General features: G+C 41.3%; 2 protein-coding genes across 2 annotated transcripts in view; both read right to left on the bottom strand.

Moving 5' to 3' along the window:
• The window catches only part of LOC117660059 (testis-expressed protein 47-like), a 36,110-nt gene extending 34,553 nt beyond the window's left edge, over positions 1–1,557 (bottom strand). The window contains exon 1 of the mRNA XM_060688642.2: positions 1,400–1,557. Within this exon, the coding sequence (XP_060544625.2) occupies positions 1,400–1,513 (114 nt within the window). The 5' untranslated portion in view covers positions 1,514–1,557. The remainder of the gene's footprint in view (positions 1–1,399) is intronic.
• An 858-nt stretch (positions 1,558–2,415) lies between these two features.
• Positions 2,416–20,146, bottom strand: part of USP43 (ubiquitin specific peptidase 43) — a 120,305-nt gene continuing 102,574 nt past the window's right edge. The window contains exons 9-15 of the mRNA XM_034408103.3: positions 14,602–14,705; positions 10,933–11,010; positions 8,824–8,953; positions 8,229–8,556; positions 7,125–7,283; positions 6,049–6,207; positions 2,416–5,210 (exon numbers count right to left, since the gene is read on the bottom strand). Coding sequence (XP_034263994.2) covers positions 4,198–5,210; positions 6,049–6,207; positions 7,125–7,283; positions 8,229–8,556; positions 8,824–8,953; positions 10,933–11,010; positions 14,602–14,705 — 1,971 coding nt within the window. The 3' untranslated portion in view covers positions 2,416–4,197. The remainder of the gene's footprint in view (positions 5,211–6,048; positions 6,208–7,124; positions 7,284–8,228; positions 8,557–8,823; positions 8,954–10,932; positions 11,011–14,601; positions 14,706–20,146) is intronic.

Genomic DNA, 20,146 nt, shown 5'->3' on the forward strand with positions numbered 1-20,146 from the left:
ATAACAGTGTAATTTAACAGTGACCAATGGCAATTCTTCATTTAGAAAACATATAGGCTAGAAATATGTGTTTGGGAATAGAACTCACAAAGAATTATTGGAGTGCTAGTGCAAGCTAAATATGAGTACATTATGAAATGGGGCTGCAGGGGAAAAAAGGCATTATGCCTTTTTAGGCTGCACTGTTAATAGTTTCAAAATCACAGGAAACAAGACTTCCATTTATTCTGAGTAGATTTGGAACAACTTTATCTAGCAATACTGAGTTAGCTAATTCCTCTTAGGGCTGTAGAACCACACATCTCAAAGGCAATAAAGTGGAAAAAGCTTCAGATATCTCCAGTCACAGCTGGGAGGCGGCAAAAAAAAAAGTTATTCTAATAAAACAAAGATGTCCTGTTTCTCAGTTTCACTTGTCGATTTGTTTGGAACCAGGTTACTCTGGTTCCAAATGAAGTCAAACTTGCATCACCACAGTGGCGTCACTTGACATATCGGGACTTTTTTCCCATTCACTAAACCAGGCGTGGCGAGCACATGATGCATCCGGCCCAGGGGCTGTGAGCTTGACAGCCCTGCTCTAAAGGGATGAGTGTAATTAATGCCAAATAAATATGGATGACTACCGCCTACTCTGGGGCATGTTTCAAATGCTCCCCCATCCAGCATTCCTTCTGTGGAATTGAGTTGTAGCCCTTGTGATAGTTGTCTTCAGTACCATTTGCCAGTGGGAATGGATCCCTCCTTGGGGCTTCTCCCTGCATTCTTATACCACCCTTCATAAGTTGTAACATTAACATGTATTTAGGGGCTTCCAGGAGTCCTCTCTAGAATACTCCTAGGGAGGCTGATACAGAAGATAAAACATTTGGACAGGACCAAGGTCCTTGAACTGCCCTTTCAATTTAGGGTATTTGTGTTTGCGTATTGCCATTTACTTCATACAATGTTCTCCAATTAAAAAGAGTTATTGGCATTGGATGAAAAGACATGCTTGCATGTCTTATGTGTGTACAAGTGCTCTGAATGGGCTTACTTTGGAGATCCCTTGCCTGTCTTTTGCAAAATGATTCTCTGGATAGAAAGAACTTGACTCTTCAGGAATTGGACCTTAAAGAGGACTTTCTTTTGTCCTCTGTATTAAGGCGAAGCAAAACACACACACTCCAAATCTGGCTTTGCTTTTAAATACCATGCCTGAATTCTTCTCTGCATCCGACAATGGCGTTTGTAGCTAACTATGTTAAAAGCTTTCTCTGTGCAAAGAACAGTCCTAGCCCCTTGCCATGCCCAAGTGAACAGAAATTAGCAAGTAAAGCTCAGAAGCTGAAACCTACCATCACGGACCAAGGACTCATTGTATACCTCTGAAATGTCTCCCACTCGCCCTGACACAAACCTTTCCATCTTTTCTCAGCCTCTCCAGCTGCAGCTCATACACAGAGCTCCTCTCTTCAAAGGTGAAGTCATCACTCTCGTAAAAAAAGCTGTTCTCCGCCTGGGAGGACGCCATGGCTTGCTGTGCTCCTGTTGCAGTTGCTAGGCAATGGCTTAACCAAAAAAAAAAAAAAAAAAAAGACCCCAAGGAGCTGGAGATTGCTTGCCCCATCCCCCATACCAACACAGCACGGCCTGAAGCAGCCAGCTATGTGGGAATGGGCACAGCACGGTTCACCAGGTTGCACAGGTAAGTTAATGAGTTCAAATTCATTCCCCCCTCTCCCTGTGCCTGGGAAACAGGAGGTGACAGTCTTTTCACAAAGCCTAGATTAATAGCAGTCCTCCAAGAAGAGACGAGACAAGCCTGCAAAGGAATGCAAATGGCATCTAAATCACTCTTTCCCAGCCTGGTGCCTTTCGCATAGACTGGATTTCAATTTTCCAAAATTTTATGCTGGCATTATCCCTGGCTATGCTGGATGGGATGAATGGCGTTGAGGGCCAGCATCGCTAGAGGGCACCAGATCAAATAAAGGCACTCTAAATCAAGTGCCCAAATTTTCCAGCCAGCATGACCACTGTGAAAAATAATGGGAGATAATGAACTTCTCCCACCTAGAAACTGCTGTAAACGAACATTTATATTATAACTTCTTATAAGGCTGAGTGTGCAATAGGTACTCTTGAGGAATGACTTCACCTTAAGACATTGGGTTCTCTAGGCCAGGGTTTCCCACCCAAACTTGGCCATTTTAAGATGTGTGGACTTCAAACTCCCAGAATTTCCCAACCAGCCATGCTTGGTTGGGGAATTCTGGAAATTGAAGTCCACACATCTTAAACTTATCAAGAATGGGAATCCCTGCTTTAGACTATATGACTACCTGGGGTACAATGCCTTTTGAGTTTCAACATTCTCTCTCCCCTTTTGAGTTCCTATTCTCCACCCCTCACCAAGAAATAACATCAAAAGAATTGTTGGTTTGTGAAGTATTTATTCCCATATGTGTTTTAATGGATTCTTTTATGAAGAGATCTGTAATATAAAATGCCAATCAAGAGCTTCTTTCCTTGAGCGAGTGGCATACCTTCATAAATTACATAATGAAATGACACAAATTAACCAAAATGCTTACGGGAATAATCAGAGTTCTAATACAATGGCTGTTTTGTGGTTTTCTTGTGCTTCAATAGCTACTTAGGTTCCCCTTTTTTTCTTTTCATCTATTTCCCACCCTTTAAACTCCACTATAATTGCATTCCTTCTAAATCATAGATGTTCTACGCAATGCCAGATCCCAAAAATGTTATCCTCATTCTCCTTAACAATACTGAGGACTTTGCTATGTTTTATTACATGCTTTCTTCTACGCCTTGAACTTCTGTGATGGTTATCTGTTTCCTATTTCAAGACTTTTTCTTCCTTTGCTTTCTACCCTTCCCATGTTCTTGTTCTCTACTATCATCTTTCTAAGTATGAGTAAAGTGTGCTACATAAAGAGTTGTCACTCTTACATTAATCATCCCCAAATTTACCTCTTCCAATTTTCTATTCCACATCTTTCAAGTATGTCTCTGGAATTTCCAACTGGACAGAAGTTGTAGGTACTTCATCACTGGAGTTTTTTGTTTTTGTTTTTTTTAAAAAAAAACACAGGACAGCCATCTATCTGAAGCGGTGTAGGATCTCCTGCTTGAGCAGGGGGTTGGACTAGAAGACCTCCAAGGTTCCTTCCAGCTCTATTCTGATGGATGGATTGACATTTGTTCCTGATGTTCATTATACTTATTTGATGTCAACAATATTAGGCACTCTAGAAATGTCCAAGCTTTTGCTTGGCTCTTCCTTTATATCTCCTTTGCTTTTCATATTTAATCTATTCACAACAATGGGAAAAACAGCAGCTTTTATGTTTCCTGTGAAGAAAATTCTAGTTATCTGCATTGGTCACAGAAGGTGGCAGGACCTATGCAACCTTGGCTGTCATAAAAAAGTGAAGCTGCATCCGATTTGGCTGGCATTGGATGGATGACTACCAGAAAATTTGAGGTAGGTAAACTAGATTGCAAAGAAGTTAGCTTTGATTACCACCAACAGGTAGAAGAAAATGAACAGTGTTATCCAACATTTTTTTCCCTGTGAATATTTTTAAACACTGGAGGAGTCCATAATGCTGCCCCAATGTTCATTTTCAGCCAACACAACAAGAACAAATTTATCCCACATCTCTTGGAGAATAGAGAACTCCTGAATTAGCTTACCCATTTGCTGCACTGATTCCCAAAGCTGTTAATGCTCACCCTTCATTTTAGGTATTAAAAAAAAAAACCAAATAGATCTGTAAAACCCAAAGTTTTGCAGAAAATATAAACACTGGGATGATTGCATAGAGCAATGTTTAGATTCTTTATCCTTTCTACACCTTGGTACCAAAATAAATGCTGTTACAAAGCAGCATATCCTTTCAAAAGTTCCCAGTTAAACCGCAGAATAAATAATTTAACATCTTCCCCCACATTTGCCTTTCCCCCATTCTTAACATCTTGGTCTACAAGATCCCTGCTACATCCATACACCAGGCTAAACAGGTCCATCAGCACCATTTGGATTTAGTAACTTTTGTCTGAACAAACCAACAGAAAGCAAAGGGTGTCCAAACTTTCTATCAATTGGCAGAGCTTCTTCAGAGGCCTGAGAATTTATAAGCACCAAAGGTTGACATGATACTGCTATTTCAGGTAGAGCTGCAAGGCAGTTCAGAAGCTGGATTCTGGTACTATTATCCTCCTGCCCAAGGATGCTGTATGATACCTTGCCCGCTGGAAGGTGCCACAGGAAATGCCCTCTAAAGTGAGTGGTGGCATGGAGGCCTGCAAGGTCCCATTGTTTGCCTTGCAGAGAGTAGTTGACCTGCTCAATAACCAGTCATTCCTTCCCTTGCTGTTGCAGGTGCTCTGAGCGCGCTTAATGTCCACCTCAGAATGGGAGATCCGTCCATTGGACAGCCCCTCTGTGGATCTGGGGTTCAGGGTGTTGTTTGTCCTGCTGCCAGGGAAAATATTTAGTGTTCCACTGGAGAAGGATGCCTGAGAGGAGGCTGTAGAAGACATCATAATAGCATGTCTGGGAGACTCACTATGTCGCTTGGGGTCCTTTCGCAAAAACCCAACTTTGAAGACTGCCAACTTCCCCTCTGATTGTTTCTCACTCTCTGGCTCCTTCTCCCTAAGCCAGGGCCCGGTCTTTTGTTCTGCATCCCCCCGGTTGGAAGAGGTCACGTTTGAACCAATGCGCAGGGTCCCATTGATATTAGCTTTGGTTTTAGGTTCTTCATCTTTTACTGGAGGTACCGTGCTGAGAGATAGCACCAGTTTTTTGGGTGTCCGTGGCTGCTCACCTGTTTCTTCCTTTGGCTTCACTACCCGTTTCAGAGTGTTTAAATTTTCCATGGCAGTGGTGGTTTTGCCACTGGTCTCAGTTGGACCCATGCTTGTCAGAGCAGGATTAGCTTTGGTGACCGTAAGCTCATTGTCTTCCCCTTCTTTAGTTATGAGAGGGACAATGGACTCTTTTGTGAACCAAGGTCTGCGACCAGACTCCAGATAGTCTACAAGCTCCCTGGAGGGCTCTGCTGGCCAATCTTTGGAGGTGAAGGACCACCGCAAGGGTAAAGTCTTGGGGATGCCCAGCTTGGCCTTATTAGAAGAAGCTTTCAGGCTGACACTTCTGCCTTGCACACCCCGAACCAAGGGACGAGACTCAAATCCTCCTAGAAAAGAACATAGACAGTAATGGCAGCAATTCTCAGGAGTTCTGTGGAAATAAAATATATTTGAAAGCCCAATTTGTTTTGAAAGCTGAATTCAAACTAATTTTAACAAAACATTAACAACCATCTTGGCAAGACATCTATTTCTGAAGCTAAGAAAGCTTTATGAATCGCCTACATGTTCTACAATTCAGATGTTAGTCCAACTCAGAAAATCCCCCCTTCTTCTCAAATCCATTTCTTCCATTTTTCGTCATTTTTTTTCAACTACTCATATGCTATTTTACTAACATATAGTATAGTGATAAAGGAGACATATCCCATCTGCTTGCTGCTAATGCCAAAGCCCAAGTATAAAACAATAACAAAAAGAGATGGACTGATGGAAAGAATTAATTTTTTTCTGATTTGGGGGTAAATTATTTATTTTCATCCACACTGTGATTCCATAGTGACTCCAGAAGGCAATGGAGAAAGAGCTTCCCCATCACTCAAAAGCATATTTTTAGAGTGGTCTAATGAGTGGCCCTGGACATTATTATTTATTTTAAATTGACTACTCCCATAGACCAAAGGTCTAATGTGTCTGAGAATTATTTGTGTATGTAATGGGGGCTAGTGAAAGGTGCACTAAAAAGAACACCAAGAAATTCTGGTTTCTGTAACTAGAACTGTATTGCTTTCTGGGGCAGGATGATACCCACACTTCTAGACTTAAGCAAAGGAAGCAGCCCAAAGATCTGGAAACATATAAAGAGGAGAACGTTGCCCAATAATAAATGAGCTTTGTTCATGTATGGCTTTGTGGAAAGTAAGCATAATAAGGGAGACAGGATACCTTTCTCCTGGCTGGTGCTGGCACTGATGAGCGTAGGTGAGTGAGATGATTTTGGCAGAGATGGACAGGTTGTTGAGCTCCAGGACACTAGGCTCTCTCGTTTGCTGCTTCGACTGAGCCGGGTCAGCCAATGCTCTGAAATGGAAGAGCTGGTAGATCCTGCAAAAAAAAATATATATATGCAAGTGTTGCAGAGAGAATCTTTTCCTCTGCATTGTGTGCTAAACTGAAAGGGATGGAGAGGAAATAATTTCATTTGGCTATGTGTGTGTGTGTGTACATCCATATAGATATACGTGTGTGTGTGTGTGTGTGTGTATTATTACACACACACACACGGTCTTATTTTCTTTTAGGCCCCAAAATAAGCACTAGGGCTTATTTTTGGGGGGGTGTTTTAATTTTTTTCCATGTATGGGAGGCCCACTTCTCTTGCTCATGGTGGGGCAGGAAGCAGCACACTAGTGCTGCCACCACAAGATGAGGCGGGGGGGTGGAGCTGTCCCAAGCACCCGACACTGGCTTACCTCAGGGCCCCTGCAGCCAGGCCATCCACAGCCCGACAGCTGCCTCACCTTGTAGCGGTGGCTCTGGCAGCCCAATCCAGCAGGACCCCATGTGGCCATTGGCTCACTTCTGCTTGCTTGCAGCTGCAATGAAGCAGGAGGCTTAGCGACACGCTAGTGCCATGGTCACAAGGTGACGTGGGGGGTTGAGCGGCTTACCTCAGGGCCCCAGTAGCCAGGCCATACACACCTTGACACCTGCCTCGTCTCGCGGCTGCGGCACTAATGCATCTCTCGGCCTCCTGCTCCATTGCAACTGTGAGCAAGCAAAAGTGGGCCAGCGGTCACGTGGACTCCTGCTGCACATGGCTGCTGGTGCTGCCGTCACGAGGCAGGTGTCAGGGCATGGATGACTTAAGTTTGTATCAGGATGACCTTCAGGGTCGATCCTTAAAAGACAAGGCAGGAATTATTTAGCATGTCTAGGTATGTCTCAATATCATCAGTAAATGACATAGAATTTAATCACTGCATAGGAAATAAGGGGTGGGCCAAGAAACCCTTGCAAACCTCTAACAGAACTTCCTCCAGGCCAGCTTGGAACTACATTTCGTCTCTGATAGAAAAGGATGTAGGCACCACGTGTGCTGATGTCCTCTTCCATGACTGGTTCCACGGTGCTGTCATCATAGCTGTACCAGCGGCCGTCCAAGCTGTTGTAACAATAAGCTAGAGACAGAGGGAGGACCATATTAGCTGACACAATGGAAAGTGAATTGAGCTTCTAAACTTTTCTCTAACTTGGCAGTGCTGAGAAATTCACAATAACCTCACCAGTGTATTAAATGCTTACTCCCCTGCTTGTAGAGAGGGAAGGAAATTAGGAGGAAATATTGCTAGAGAGTAGCAACATTGTTCTGTGAAGGTCAATGTGATTAAAACAAGATTTGGAAATTCTCACTCCTACTGATGGGGTTACTTGTATTTACAGGTATTGCCAAATGTTTGGTATTTGAGCTGTTCTGGATTTGAAACATTTCCTATAAAGTTCAAAACAGCTTTCTGACATTTGAAACAAACTGTTCTGCATTTGAGACAGGCTGTTTTGATAACTATGGAAGTGTTTTGAGCTTGAAACAGAGCTGATTCAAGTTAAAAGCACTTCCAAAATGATAGAAACAGCCTGTCTCAAATGGGGAACAGCTGCTTGAAACAGCTGTTTTGAATCCAAATTCAGAAAAGTTTGAAGTGGAATGTTTGCATATCACTGCTTGTATCTCATATGTTCTTAAGTGTCCTGTACAAGAACATTTTTGCTAAGTGCACTATTCAGCAACATTTCTTAAAGTAATGTGAAATTAGACAGCTCAGAAATAAAAAACAGGGCTGCAGAGACCTCGAACGTGCCAAATTATTCCTTGTTCTTCTCCATCTATTCACAGAAGTAGAATATAGCATCACTATGCAAACTTCCACAATTTTCCTTAATGCTTCATCTTACAGAATTATTCATTTCTTCATGCAGAATTCAGAAGTCCCACCCTTTTATGCTTAGGTCAAGTGAGGAGGGGGGAACACCTAAGGAGATGTGGAGTGAAACCCAATTCATTACCTTTCAGCTGGAGTTGCCAGAGATAATGTAGTCGCAGCCCTGTCTGCTTACTGAAAGCTCACCTGTATAATGTCCACCGTGCAGGCTCCCATGATGATTGCAGACGGCATACAGATCGTAGAGAAAATTACACTGGCCCTCTTCTGGCAGGGGCTGCCTCCAGGGGCCCCACTTGCTGCCACGGCTGCGCTTGGCCACGTGGGGAGCCATATCAAGCCCTCGCAGGGGAAAGTGGACTAGAGTGGAGAGCTTGTGGCGCTGCTCTCCCACCTGCCGGAAGCGTTTCAAGTGAATGATGAGGATATCGGGGAGTGTCCACAGGCTGAGTTTGACCATGCCTTGCTGAAGGACCTGGCAGTGGGGACAGCGCCAGGCATCATCCGGAGCCAGCTGCAAAGGAAAACACGGTACAACTACACAGGAGCCTGGGATTGAACCCTGGGGATGGATTTCCCAATTGATAGGAGCTGTCTATCCCCACCTCTTCCAGAATCCCATGAGGTATATTGGCACTGAGCAGGAAAGGAACCAAGCAGTTGGACATTCCATTCCTGCTCAGAGAAACATCTTGCCTTGTGGCAGAGATGACCCTGTTCTCGTAATCTCCATAATGCCAAGTTGGTCTTATAACCCGCCTTTACCCTCATCCAGGGGTACCTGTTCCTCCTTAGTGTAGAGCTGGAAGCATTCATTCAGGGTGCAGCTATGCTGCTGTTGATGAAGCTGTTGCTTCAGTCTCACACTTTCTGCATCTTCAACAACTTCTTCCTGGATGTTGCCAAACAAGCTGCAAAAATGCAAAGGGACAGGTCAGAAATATTCCAGTCTTTGGCAGCGATTGCACTTTGTGCGGGCCTTCAGTTTCATTTAAGCTAGACAGATATCAAAGCAAGTCCTGTGTTGGTTTTTTCCAAAAGTCCAATTAAAGTTACACTAACTCTTCAATATTCAAAGGGTTGAAAAAGCATTGTGTGAATTTCACACAGACCTAATCCCAAAAGCACAAGTGGGGAACTGGTTTCTTAGCACAGATGAGTGCTCTTCACGAAGGAGAATTTCAATTTGTGTCAAAGACATTCTGAGATGTTAGAAGTTTCCGAAAACATCAAATTTGATCAGGCTTCAATACAGGAAGTGAATTTTCATCTCCCGTTCTTTGGAAGGCAGCTCAAGTTTTTGTTGTTTCTCAAGTAGGCAACCCTCATGCAACCCATTGCGTGACTGTCATCCAAGGTTTGTAAGCTAAGCACTTTGAAGAACTCTATAAGAGTCACTAAAGATAAATCTACGGAAGGCTCTCTTAGTGGTCTTGTGCAGCTTGCCCAAGCCTCAGCCCCAAAGTTGCAGCCAATATTGAGCAGTAAGGCTAGCTCTGCAACAAACCGGCATTTCTGACAGTCTTTTCTAAAATGTATTGTTTTAGAAGTATTATATTTGAGTTAAATTTCAAAGCAACGTTGCTCATATTTACTATTTCATTAAAATAAGATTTTAATCTTAATCCTTCTTGGAGGGCAGTCCTACAATTCCACACAAAACCAAATGTCTCCTCACTTAAAAAGGCTGCCAATCCCTGTTCTAAATCAAGTGTCACTCAAAGGGGATATAGTGTTACAACTATTCCTGGCTTGTACTATTATAGTGATTCTGATTCAGTAAATGAGATATTAAGAGAAGGCAGGAATGCTTCCATTTTATTCATATTTATCCATTTGGGTTTTCAATTTAAAGGGATCCTGAGTGATCATGTTCCTTCTTCCCTCCAGAAAGTCCTTATTAGACCACTCTAAAGATAGCAGATGCCTCTTGGTGAGTTGTTGAGGAATTGCAGTGGAATTTTCTACAGTGGCATTTTCTTCAGTCATCCTGTGTCCTGCTTACAGCCTTCTTCCATAGTTCTGTAGATGCAGGAGGAAATTATTCTCTCAAACAAACAAGAAGAAAGGGGAAGCCCTAATCTCATGAAAACTACACCACAAAACCAACCTAGAACTAAGGAGAAATTTCTTGAGAGTTAAAACAATTGATCAGTGGAACAGGTTGCCTCCAGAAGTTATGGGTGTTCGAACACTGGAGGTTTTTAAGAAGAGATTGGACAACTATTTTTTGTGAAATGATAAGGGTTTCCAGCTTGAGCAGGGGGTTAGACTAGAAGATCTCCAAGGTCCCTTCCAACTCTGTTATTCTATCATTCTGTGTGCATAACTTTTGATAGAGATGCCTATAAAAAATAACCACTGGAAGTAATGGAGCCACTAGGAGATGAGGAGAAGTGGAGGTCTTTAGCAAGTGTGCTGATAGACCACATGCACCCAACCTATTAAGCTACTAATGTGGAATAAAAATGTTAACTAGACTGTTGTTTTTCCTCGTCCTGTTTCATATTACCTTGAAATTAAATAAAAAATGGAGGCAACATAAAAAAAACCAAGCAAGACATTATACACGCATTAGCATATTAAAAATATGCTGATGGGGGGGAGGTGAAACTGGAGTAAAATAGGCTTGATTAAATACTAGGTATACATTTTACATAGCAATTTCTCCCAACCTGACATCTTCCAGGTAAATGGAATAAAAATTTCCCATCTTTCCCCCTTCCTCCCTCTCTCTTTCCATGCATGCTATGCATGTATCTGAAGTCAGAAAGAATCACGAGCAATTTAAGCTATAATGAAAGTCTTTTCGGAAGCCACGTCTCTGCCTTTTATGGATTGTCATCCGCTCTCTTGTCATTTACAAATGGAGTTTGCAACACAAACTCACCATTCTTTGGTGGTCAGATCCCATTCGACTACCAGCTTCACATGAACGGGGCCACCAGGACCTCCAAACTGCAGTGCTCTGTAAGAAAAGAAAGCTGTTAGATGCACGTGGGGGAGGGGGCGATGGTTGTAGTACCACCAGTTCTTGAAGAGCAGCCTCAAGCAAGGCGATTCAAATAAATGATTCATTAAAGCTTGGAGAATTTCATGAGCCATGGAACTATCGTGGGTCAGGAAGTACAATCACAGTGGAGGCTGATGGGAAGCCTCAAGATGTATGGGAACTCAGAGATACCCCTAATAAACATATTTCAGGCCTATGTATCAGAGATGGGTTCTACTTACCTTTACTACGGTTCGCAACGGGGCCGCACACGCGCGCTTGCTTTGCTCGCACGCGCTCTTCTACGCACGCACAGAAGCTTCTGCGCATGCGCAGAAGCATTTTGATGACATCATTGTCGGTGGAGCCTCCCGCAGGTTTTACTACCGGTTCTATAGAACCAATGTGAACCGGGGGCAACCCACCATTGCTATGTATGACTTCTATGGCTCCCGTTAGACTTACAGTTTTTTTCCCCTCGCTTCATTGTTTACATTTAAAGATTATTTATTTTTACATAAAAAGATATCCAGGTAGTCCTCGACTTACAATAGTTCACTCAGTGACCGTTTGAAGTTACAATGGCACTGAAAAAAGTGACTTATGGCCATTTTTCACACTTATGACCGTTACAGCATCCCCATGATCACGTGATTTACATTCAGATGCTTAACAACTGATTCACATTTGCGACCCAGAGTCATGTGATCATCTTTTCTGAACTTCTGACAAACAAACTCAATGGGGAAACAAGATTCCCTTAACAACAGGGTTATTAATTTAACAACTGCAGTGATTCACTCAACAAATGTGGCAGGAAAATCATAAAATGGGACAAACTCTCTTAACAAATATTGCAACATAAATTTTGGGCTCAATTGTGGTCGTAACTTGAGGACTATCTGTACAGTCTTCACTTAACAACCGGTCACTTAGCAACTGTTCAAAGTTATGACTGAACTTCCCCAAACTACATACAAAGCGATTGTGGAATCTGGTGGTGGTACACAACTCCCTGAAATCACATGATCACATTTGGGTGCTTGGCAACTGGTTTTACAGCTGGTTGCAGTCTTGTGCAGTCATGTGACTGCAGCTTAAGATATTTTTTGCAGGTCCTCAGCCTTTTCAGCCACTTTCTGTCAAAAAAAACATCCATGGTAATGAATAGATTTGCTTAATGACAGTTATGTATGTCTAACAACTGCCCCATTCACTTAACTACCACAAAAAGAGTTTTAAAATCGAATTGGTCATGTGGCGCCTTGACTTATGACCATTATGATTTATGACAGAAATTGTGGGCTCCACTCTGGTTGTAAGTCGAGGACTACCTGTAATGACTCTAAAGCAGAGCCTGCTATCCTTGAACTCCGCAAAGTCTTTTTGGCTAATACACCAAAGGCATTGGCTCCAATACTAGCACAAGAAGCCACACCACAGATGACAGTCAGTTTTGCCTAGCTGTCAGCAGGGGGCAGACTCCTCCCACAGAAGAGCTCATTCATCATCTACATTTTTAATCGTCATAATAATAAAAATCCTCCCCAAGTAGTTGGGCTGCACATACACTAGTTAGAGAAATCAGGAAGCAAGGAGTCAAATGATGTCCCACATGCCAGTCCATTTTTCAGATCCCAAATGTAAAATGCAATAGTCTTAACTGCTCACACCACCACCACCACCACCGCCCTAAAATAAAGAGAGCCAGCTGGTTGTAGTGGCTAAGTACCAGGCTAGAATCCAGAAGACCGAGTTCTAATTCTGCCTTAGGTACAAAACTAATTGAGTGATCCTGGTCCAGTCACTTTTTCTCAGCCCCTGGAAGGAGACAATGGCAACCATTTCCAAAATCTTGCCAAGAAAACTGCAGGGACTTGTCCAGGCAGTCATCAGGAGTCAACACTGATTTGAAGGCACACACACACACACACACACACAGAGTACATCTAATTGAACTCCATACATTCATTTCCTCCATTCCTTCCCAGAAGCCCCTTGGCACCATTTCCACCGTTTTGTAAAAGAAAAGATTATGTTTTCATAAGCAAATGAATTATATTTGAACAACCAACAACAATACAGAGAAAATCATGCCTCACCACATTGTGGTGAGGTTGTGGTTTGCATGCATGTGCGTGCGTGCGTGCATGTCTGTGTTGAAATTACTGGCTGAGAGGTAAATCCCGTTTTATTTGTTCCTTGTACTTTCTGCTCCAATAGGCAAAAGAAACGTTTCTCAAACATTCTGCTTTTTTAACTGTATACTCTTCAAAGCCGGGTTGTTGTCTTGTTAGTGTGAAGTGACAAACACATTAAGACTATACAGATGCTATCTAGCTATTCCTCTCAGTAGGAAGAGGAAAGTAACTGTACTGGGCAGTAGCTGCTGAGACATGGACAGGCAGTGCTATATCGGCAGATGGCTTTGCCTATATCCATTAAGCCAGCTACTGCCTTTGGATGCAGTGGACAATGCTAATTCATTGCTAATGTTGAAAATCAAACATCACAGCAAGAGAGTACAGATCAGCAGAGTGAGAAGACTTGGAATAGATTTGGAGAATTACATGCAGTGCCTGAGGTAGAATTTGGGTGCTGCCTTACTACTACAGAACCCTTTGTCCCTTTGGACATGATTACAGTGTATTTGAGTAATATTTGAGGGACTGCCAACAAATGAGAAGGGGTCCACCTATTTTCTAAAGCACCACAAAGCAGGACAAGAAACAATGGATGGAAACTAATCAAGGAGAGAAGCAACCTGGAATTAAGGAGAAACTTCCTAACAGTGAGAACAATTAACCAGCGGAACAGCTTTGCCTTCAGAAGTTGTGGGTGTTTCATCAATGAGGTTTTTAAGAAGAGATTGGGCAGCCACTTGTCTGGAATGGCATAGGATTTCCTGCTTGAGCAGGGGAATTGGCCTAGAACAGGAGTCTCCAACCTTGGCAACTTTAAGCCTGGCAAACTTCAACTCCCAGCTTTGCTGGCTGGGGAATTCTGGGAGTTGAAGTTCTCCAGGCTTAAAGTTGCCAAGGTTGGAGACCCCTGGCCTAGAAGACCTCCAAGATCCCTTCCAACTCTGTTCTTCTGTTATTCCCCTAATCTTGCCAAAACTCAGCTTGAATATTTTTTCGCATATTACTATTTTTATTTATTTACTTATTTGGTTTCTATAGGGTTATATGTATATCATGTATTCTAGTTGAACTGGTAAAAGGTAGGATTTTAACACCCTATTTTGCATACTACAGTATGTTTATGATGTATTTGAATGGAGAATTTTGGTTATACAAACTGATCTACACAAGAAGACAACATAGTTTGAAAGTGAATACATTGGTAGTAATTATTTATAAACAAAATGTCTTCTCCCATAATGCAGAGGATTCTGTTTGATGCTTAGGCAGAAAGAGAAGGAAGGAAGAGAAATTGGGCAAATTAAAAAAGACTCAGAAAAAGAAGATGCTTTCTGGCAGGAAATAATTTATGTAGGATTCTCATTCCTAAACTCTGATTACAGGCTCCTTTTAGTCATTAATTTCTAGCGCTTTCCTTCCTTACCTGTCCACAGCGGGATGATACAGCGGCCATCTGTCCTGAGGAGAGAGATAGCTGCACAGAGAAGACCCTCCAACTACTCGCACCTGGAACAGACTCCCACTAGCCTGAAAAGAAAAATGAAGATAATGAGCCATGAAAATATCATGTTCTTTTCTCCCTATGGAAAGCATTTCTCAAATTAGGAACTTAGGTCATGGACAAGAAGAACGAGGACTGTAGCATTTTAAGAAAGCTCTGTGGTTAACCTCACGCTAAGCATCTTTTAATGGGCTAAGCAAGATTATTCCAGGAGATACTTAAATACTGTTATACTATGATATAGTAAACACAGATTGTTTCTCTATAAAGCTATATTTTTTGACTAATGCAATGTTCATTTTTCTAAGCTGGAAATGTGGGTCATGCCTGCATCTAAGGATTTTTAAGATCCATACAATGCTTTTCTTTACTTAAAAACAATTCACAGCACCAAAAGTAGACGGGGCATTCAGTTGATCCACAGTAAAGCAAATACAAGACAGGTACTGCCTTGCCTCCTTGTCCAATGATGTCCATCAGCACATATTTTTATTTCCTTCTACATCAATTCCTTTTGATGCAGGAGGATATTTTTGGGAAGTGGCCAAATACATTCCTGCCATTCGATTGACTCTTTGACACCGAGGAGTTCTTTGCAAAGAACCAACTCTCACTTAAAGCCACTTTTTTGCCCCATATATAGTAAATAGTGTCCACTAATTAAGAGCCCCGTGGCACAGTGGTCAAAGTATGGTATTGCAGGCAAATTCTGCCCACAGCCTGGAGTTCAATCCTGATGGGGCTAAAGGTTGACTCAGCATTCCATCCTTCCAAGGTTGGTAAAATACAAATCCAGATTGTTGGGGGCATTATGCTGACATTTGTAAACCTCTCAGAAAGTGTTGTAAACCACTATAGAACAGTATTTAAGCCTAAATGCTAATCAGTTAGAATAATAGTTTTTGATCAATCATGTCTGATTCTCAGAGGCTGCCTGGACAAGTTCCTGCAATTTTCTTAGCAAAGTTTTCAGAAGTGGTTTGCCATTGTCTCCTTCTTAGGGGTGAGAGAAAGTGACTGGTCCAAGGTCAGCCATTTGGCTTCATGCCCAAGATAGGACTAGAACTCACAGTCTCCTGGTTTCTAGCTTGATGCCCAAACTGGCTCTCAAACTCTCAAAGGTTTACTAAGCTAAGTAAAAGATATAACGTAAAAGCAAGCTCAACACTAGGTCTCTGTGGATAAGACTATCCTGAACATAAAATGTAATCAGTGGTCCAGGAACATGAATTTTCATGAATTTTAACATGAATTTTAAATATTTTGTCCTTCCATACAAGTAAGATTGATTGATTGATTGATTGATTGATTGATTGATTGATTGATTGATAGAATTTATTTGGCCATTTAGCTCATTTACTGATTCTACGTGGGTCAGAACATAATCAACAAAACAGAGATAGAAAAAAATCCATCCTCAAAGATACCTTAAAAGTAATGAAAGATTGAAACCTTTGCCACATCTTAGTGTATGTTTATAATTTTCTCCATTTCTATACAAATATAGAGGTTTGTGTAGAAGTAAAATTATTTTAAAACAACAAGCATGAGCCTGATAATAAAGTAAGTTACATGTTCGTGATAGCAGATGGCTCCAGAGTAGCATCGCAATCCCACCTGGCTCTGGTTCCTTCAGAAAAATTGTTTCACAATTCATCCCTTTCTCCCTAGTGCAATTGCAATTTACCCATCATCATACAAATGGACTAATTTACTCTGCCCTCTCTTCCCATAATGCTTTTTTTGCCACATCCGATTAGCCAATACATTCTGAATTTCAATAAGTTTTGTGTCCAGTTCCCTCATCGTCTTGATAGAGACAGTAATGTAGTCTGATGAGAAGGCAAATGTGAATCCATTATCCTTACAGCATTCAGATTATAATCCACTATTCCCATACAGATTTCAGGAAGACTGTTAAATTCCAACACGCATGCTTCATGAATTTAGGACACGAGTAGAGGTTAACTAGCAACCTGCTTTTTCCAGCTCTTACCCATCTCACAATAATTCTATCAGAGATAGCTGGTTGTCACTTCAGGGACTAATTAAATTCACACTCTAGTTGGAGCTAAAGATGAAATGGTATTACCCGGTTACATATATTTTAATTAACACATTTCTATGCACAGAATGTTATTTCAAAGAACAGAACGATACTGGAATGGATTTCTTCTGCCCCTGGATTCAAGTAATTTCAATGAGATAGGCAAAAACGAAGGATACAGCTAATAGATGAATGTTTCATCCCTCAAAGTCAGAAAAAGTAAGCTGAATATGTGGCAATCACTTCCATGATCACCTAGCTTTTCCTATAACATGGCTAAGTGGACCATGGAAAAAAATATTTCTGATACAAAAAAAAGAAAAAGAAATCTTGAGGTACCACTAGAGCCCCAAAATAACCTAACATGTCTCCTATGGACTTAGTAATGATCCTGCTTTGTTCTTTCTTTTGCTGTCCTGAAGCTTTATCGCTAGGTAGCCTTCTCTTAAGAGGAGAGAATCTGTTAAGGAGATTAAAAATGTCAAGGAAGATTCAATTGCAAATAATGCCACCAAAGATGAAGATAGGAGTCTCTTTTAGACTCTTCTTGAATTAATGAACTGAAATTCTTAGCATCAGCATTATGGGCTGTTAGAAGCAGGAAACTACTATGAATTGCAATACATTTGCCAAAGGCTCTCTGATGAACAGCAAATCTTTAGTATAGGGGACCCAAGCATATGGGCATTTACTAGAAAGACAGATGTTCTATTTCCCCAGGGAGAATAGAGCCACGTGAAGAGCTACAAGTTTTCCAGGTCATTTCCTTTAGATGACTTTGCAGATAAGTCAGGAGGCTAAGCAATCCTCAATAAGAGCTGGAGATCTTCTATTGGGGTATTAGCAAGAACAATATCATCTTGAAACAGAGTGTGCATATGTGTGTGTTTGTGTACATTAATGCAAATTCCTCAAACTAAAGGAATAATATTGAAGTCCTTGTCCAGAATATCTTCCCCAACTCCAGCTATGTTGGGTTGGGAATTCTAGGAATCTAATACCTGGGCAATGAGCACAGGCGTCTCTCAGGGCTGTGTGCTCTCTCTATTGCTTTTTTCTCTCTATACCAATGACTGTACTTCAAAGAAACCCTCTGTTAAAGTATTGAAGTTTGCAGATGATATAATGGTCATTGGCCTCATTCAAGACGGTGATAAGTCTGCATATAGACAGAAGGTTGAACAACTGCCCTATAGTGCAACCATAACAATCTGGAGCTGAATACTCTTAAAACTGTAGAGATGAGAGTGGGTTTTAGGAGGAGCCCTTCTATTTTACCACCTCTTACCATATTAGGTAGCACAGTATCAACAGTAGAGTCCTTCAAATTTTGGGGTTCTACAATTTCCTAGGACTTGAAATGGAAACTTAACATTAGAAACATCACTAAAAAGGCACAACAAAGAATGTTCTTTCTGCATCAACTCAGAAAGTTCAGACTGCCCCTGATACAGTTTTACAGAGGAACTATAAAGTCTGTCATATGTTGATCTCTAACTCTATGGTTTGATACAGCAACCGAACAGGACAAGCACAAACTCCAAAGGATAGTTAAGACTGCAAAAAGAATAATTGCAACCAACTTGTCTTCCACAGAAGACCTGTTAATGTGTGGGTCAGAAGGAGGGCCGAGAAGATATCTTCAGATCCTTAACATCCTGGACATAAGCTGTTTCAACTCTTCCCCTCAGGATGGCACTACAGGGCATTGAAGGCCAAAAGAACTAGACACAGGGACAGTTTTTCCCCTCAGCCCATCCCTTGGCTGAATATCTAATCCTCAAAGTGCTGTCAAAAGTTTATATATATTTGTCCAAATAGTATCGCTGTAGCATTACTATTATTCTTATTATTATTATTATTTTCCCCTCCTATTGGTATTATTACTACAGTTATCATTATTCTGCCAGTTTGCATGTACACCAAGAGCTTCTATATCAGAGGCAAACTCCTTGTGTGTCCAATCACACTTGGCCAAATAAAGTATTCTGTTCTGTTCTGTTCTGTTCTGTTCTGTTCTGTTCTTCTACTCTACTCTACTCTACTCTACTCTACTCTACTCTACTCTACTCTACTCTACTCTACTCTACTCTACACTACACTACACTACACTACTCGTCAATCTTGGCTATATTAAATCCAACTAACTCTTGTATCAAGGGTTTAATTTTAAACAAATGCAGATAATGAAAATTTCCTGCTAAGCAAATATTAGTTTCCAGAATCTCTTTTATATTATGCAAACTGGAATCTGCAACTGTTAAGTTGCACATACTGTATTTTCTCTTCTTGACCCTAAAAGGAAACAAGCTGCCAGGCAAGGCATGTAAATTTTACCCCTGCCCACTAGAAATCCAGCATGTCATCCCATATTTAATTCTGCTTAAGAGATTTAATGAAACATTGTTGGCACATTGCTCTCCTCACCATAAGGATAAAAATCTTAGGCTGATTTTTTTCAGGAGGCTCTTTTCTCCCATTTTTATTTCATGATTATAGATTGTCCCTACTTTCAGGCATTCCTAAAAGACCCCCTTAAGGGATTTCTTTCCACATCCCAGATCAGAGAAGTCTAGGCAAAGTCACTTGCTACTTGCTTTCTCTGGGCTTCTCTACATTTATGCCAAGGCCTCACTGTAGCCAGGCATACCCATTTGCTTCCAAATGACCAGCTGGTATTGCTAGCTAGGCTTCTAAATATCCCTGGATAGCAATGAAAGCAGCAGAGGGCCACAGAGTTAATTAAATACTTCCATATTTTAATTAAACCAATTTAATGAAATGCATGCTTTAGAATCAAACATCCAGAAAAAAAAAATCTGTGCTAAATTACAAAGGGGCTTGTTAAACATCTTACGTAGATGGTGGAAATACAAGCATAAGGGATGAGGGAGTGATAGAGTTGCTAAAACACAGGGACTATCCAATACTGTTCCTACCAGAAGGAGGCTACCTCAGTGATTGAATCAACTCTACAATGCAGAACTCTAAAACAACATAGAAACTTAATAAATGCTGTGGAGGAACAGATTAGGGGTCTCTCTAACCCAACTTCCTGCTTATAATAGTGGCCAGAGAGAGATGCTTCTTGCCAGATCCAAAGTGGGACTTGACTGGAGTAGTTCACTTTCATTATTTTCTACAGCAACCAGATTTAATTGCATGCAGATTCTAAACATTAAGTTTTTACAAAGTTATTACAACGATAGCTCTTGATATTTACCAATGATTTATCTGGATCCCTTTAAATCATCCATCTATGGAGTAACCATCACTGTATATTATAAAAGCACATTCAGCTAATTAAATTTGTACAAGGGACAAATACTTCCTTTCTCTGTTCTCAATCTACTGCCAGACATTTGCTGGTCAACTCATAAAGAAATTAATACAGACCTTGTTAAGGATGCTACCTGATTA

The sequence above is a fragment of the Pantherophis guttatus genome, chromosome 2, assembly GCF_059756535.1.
Source record: "Pantherophis guttatus breed Tessera chromosome 2, ASM5975653v1, whole genome shotgun sequence".
Taxonomy (NCBI): Eukaryota; Metazoa; Chordata; class Lepidosauria; order Squamata; family Colubridae; genus Pantherophis; species Pantherophis guttatus.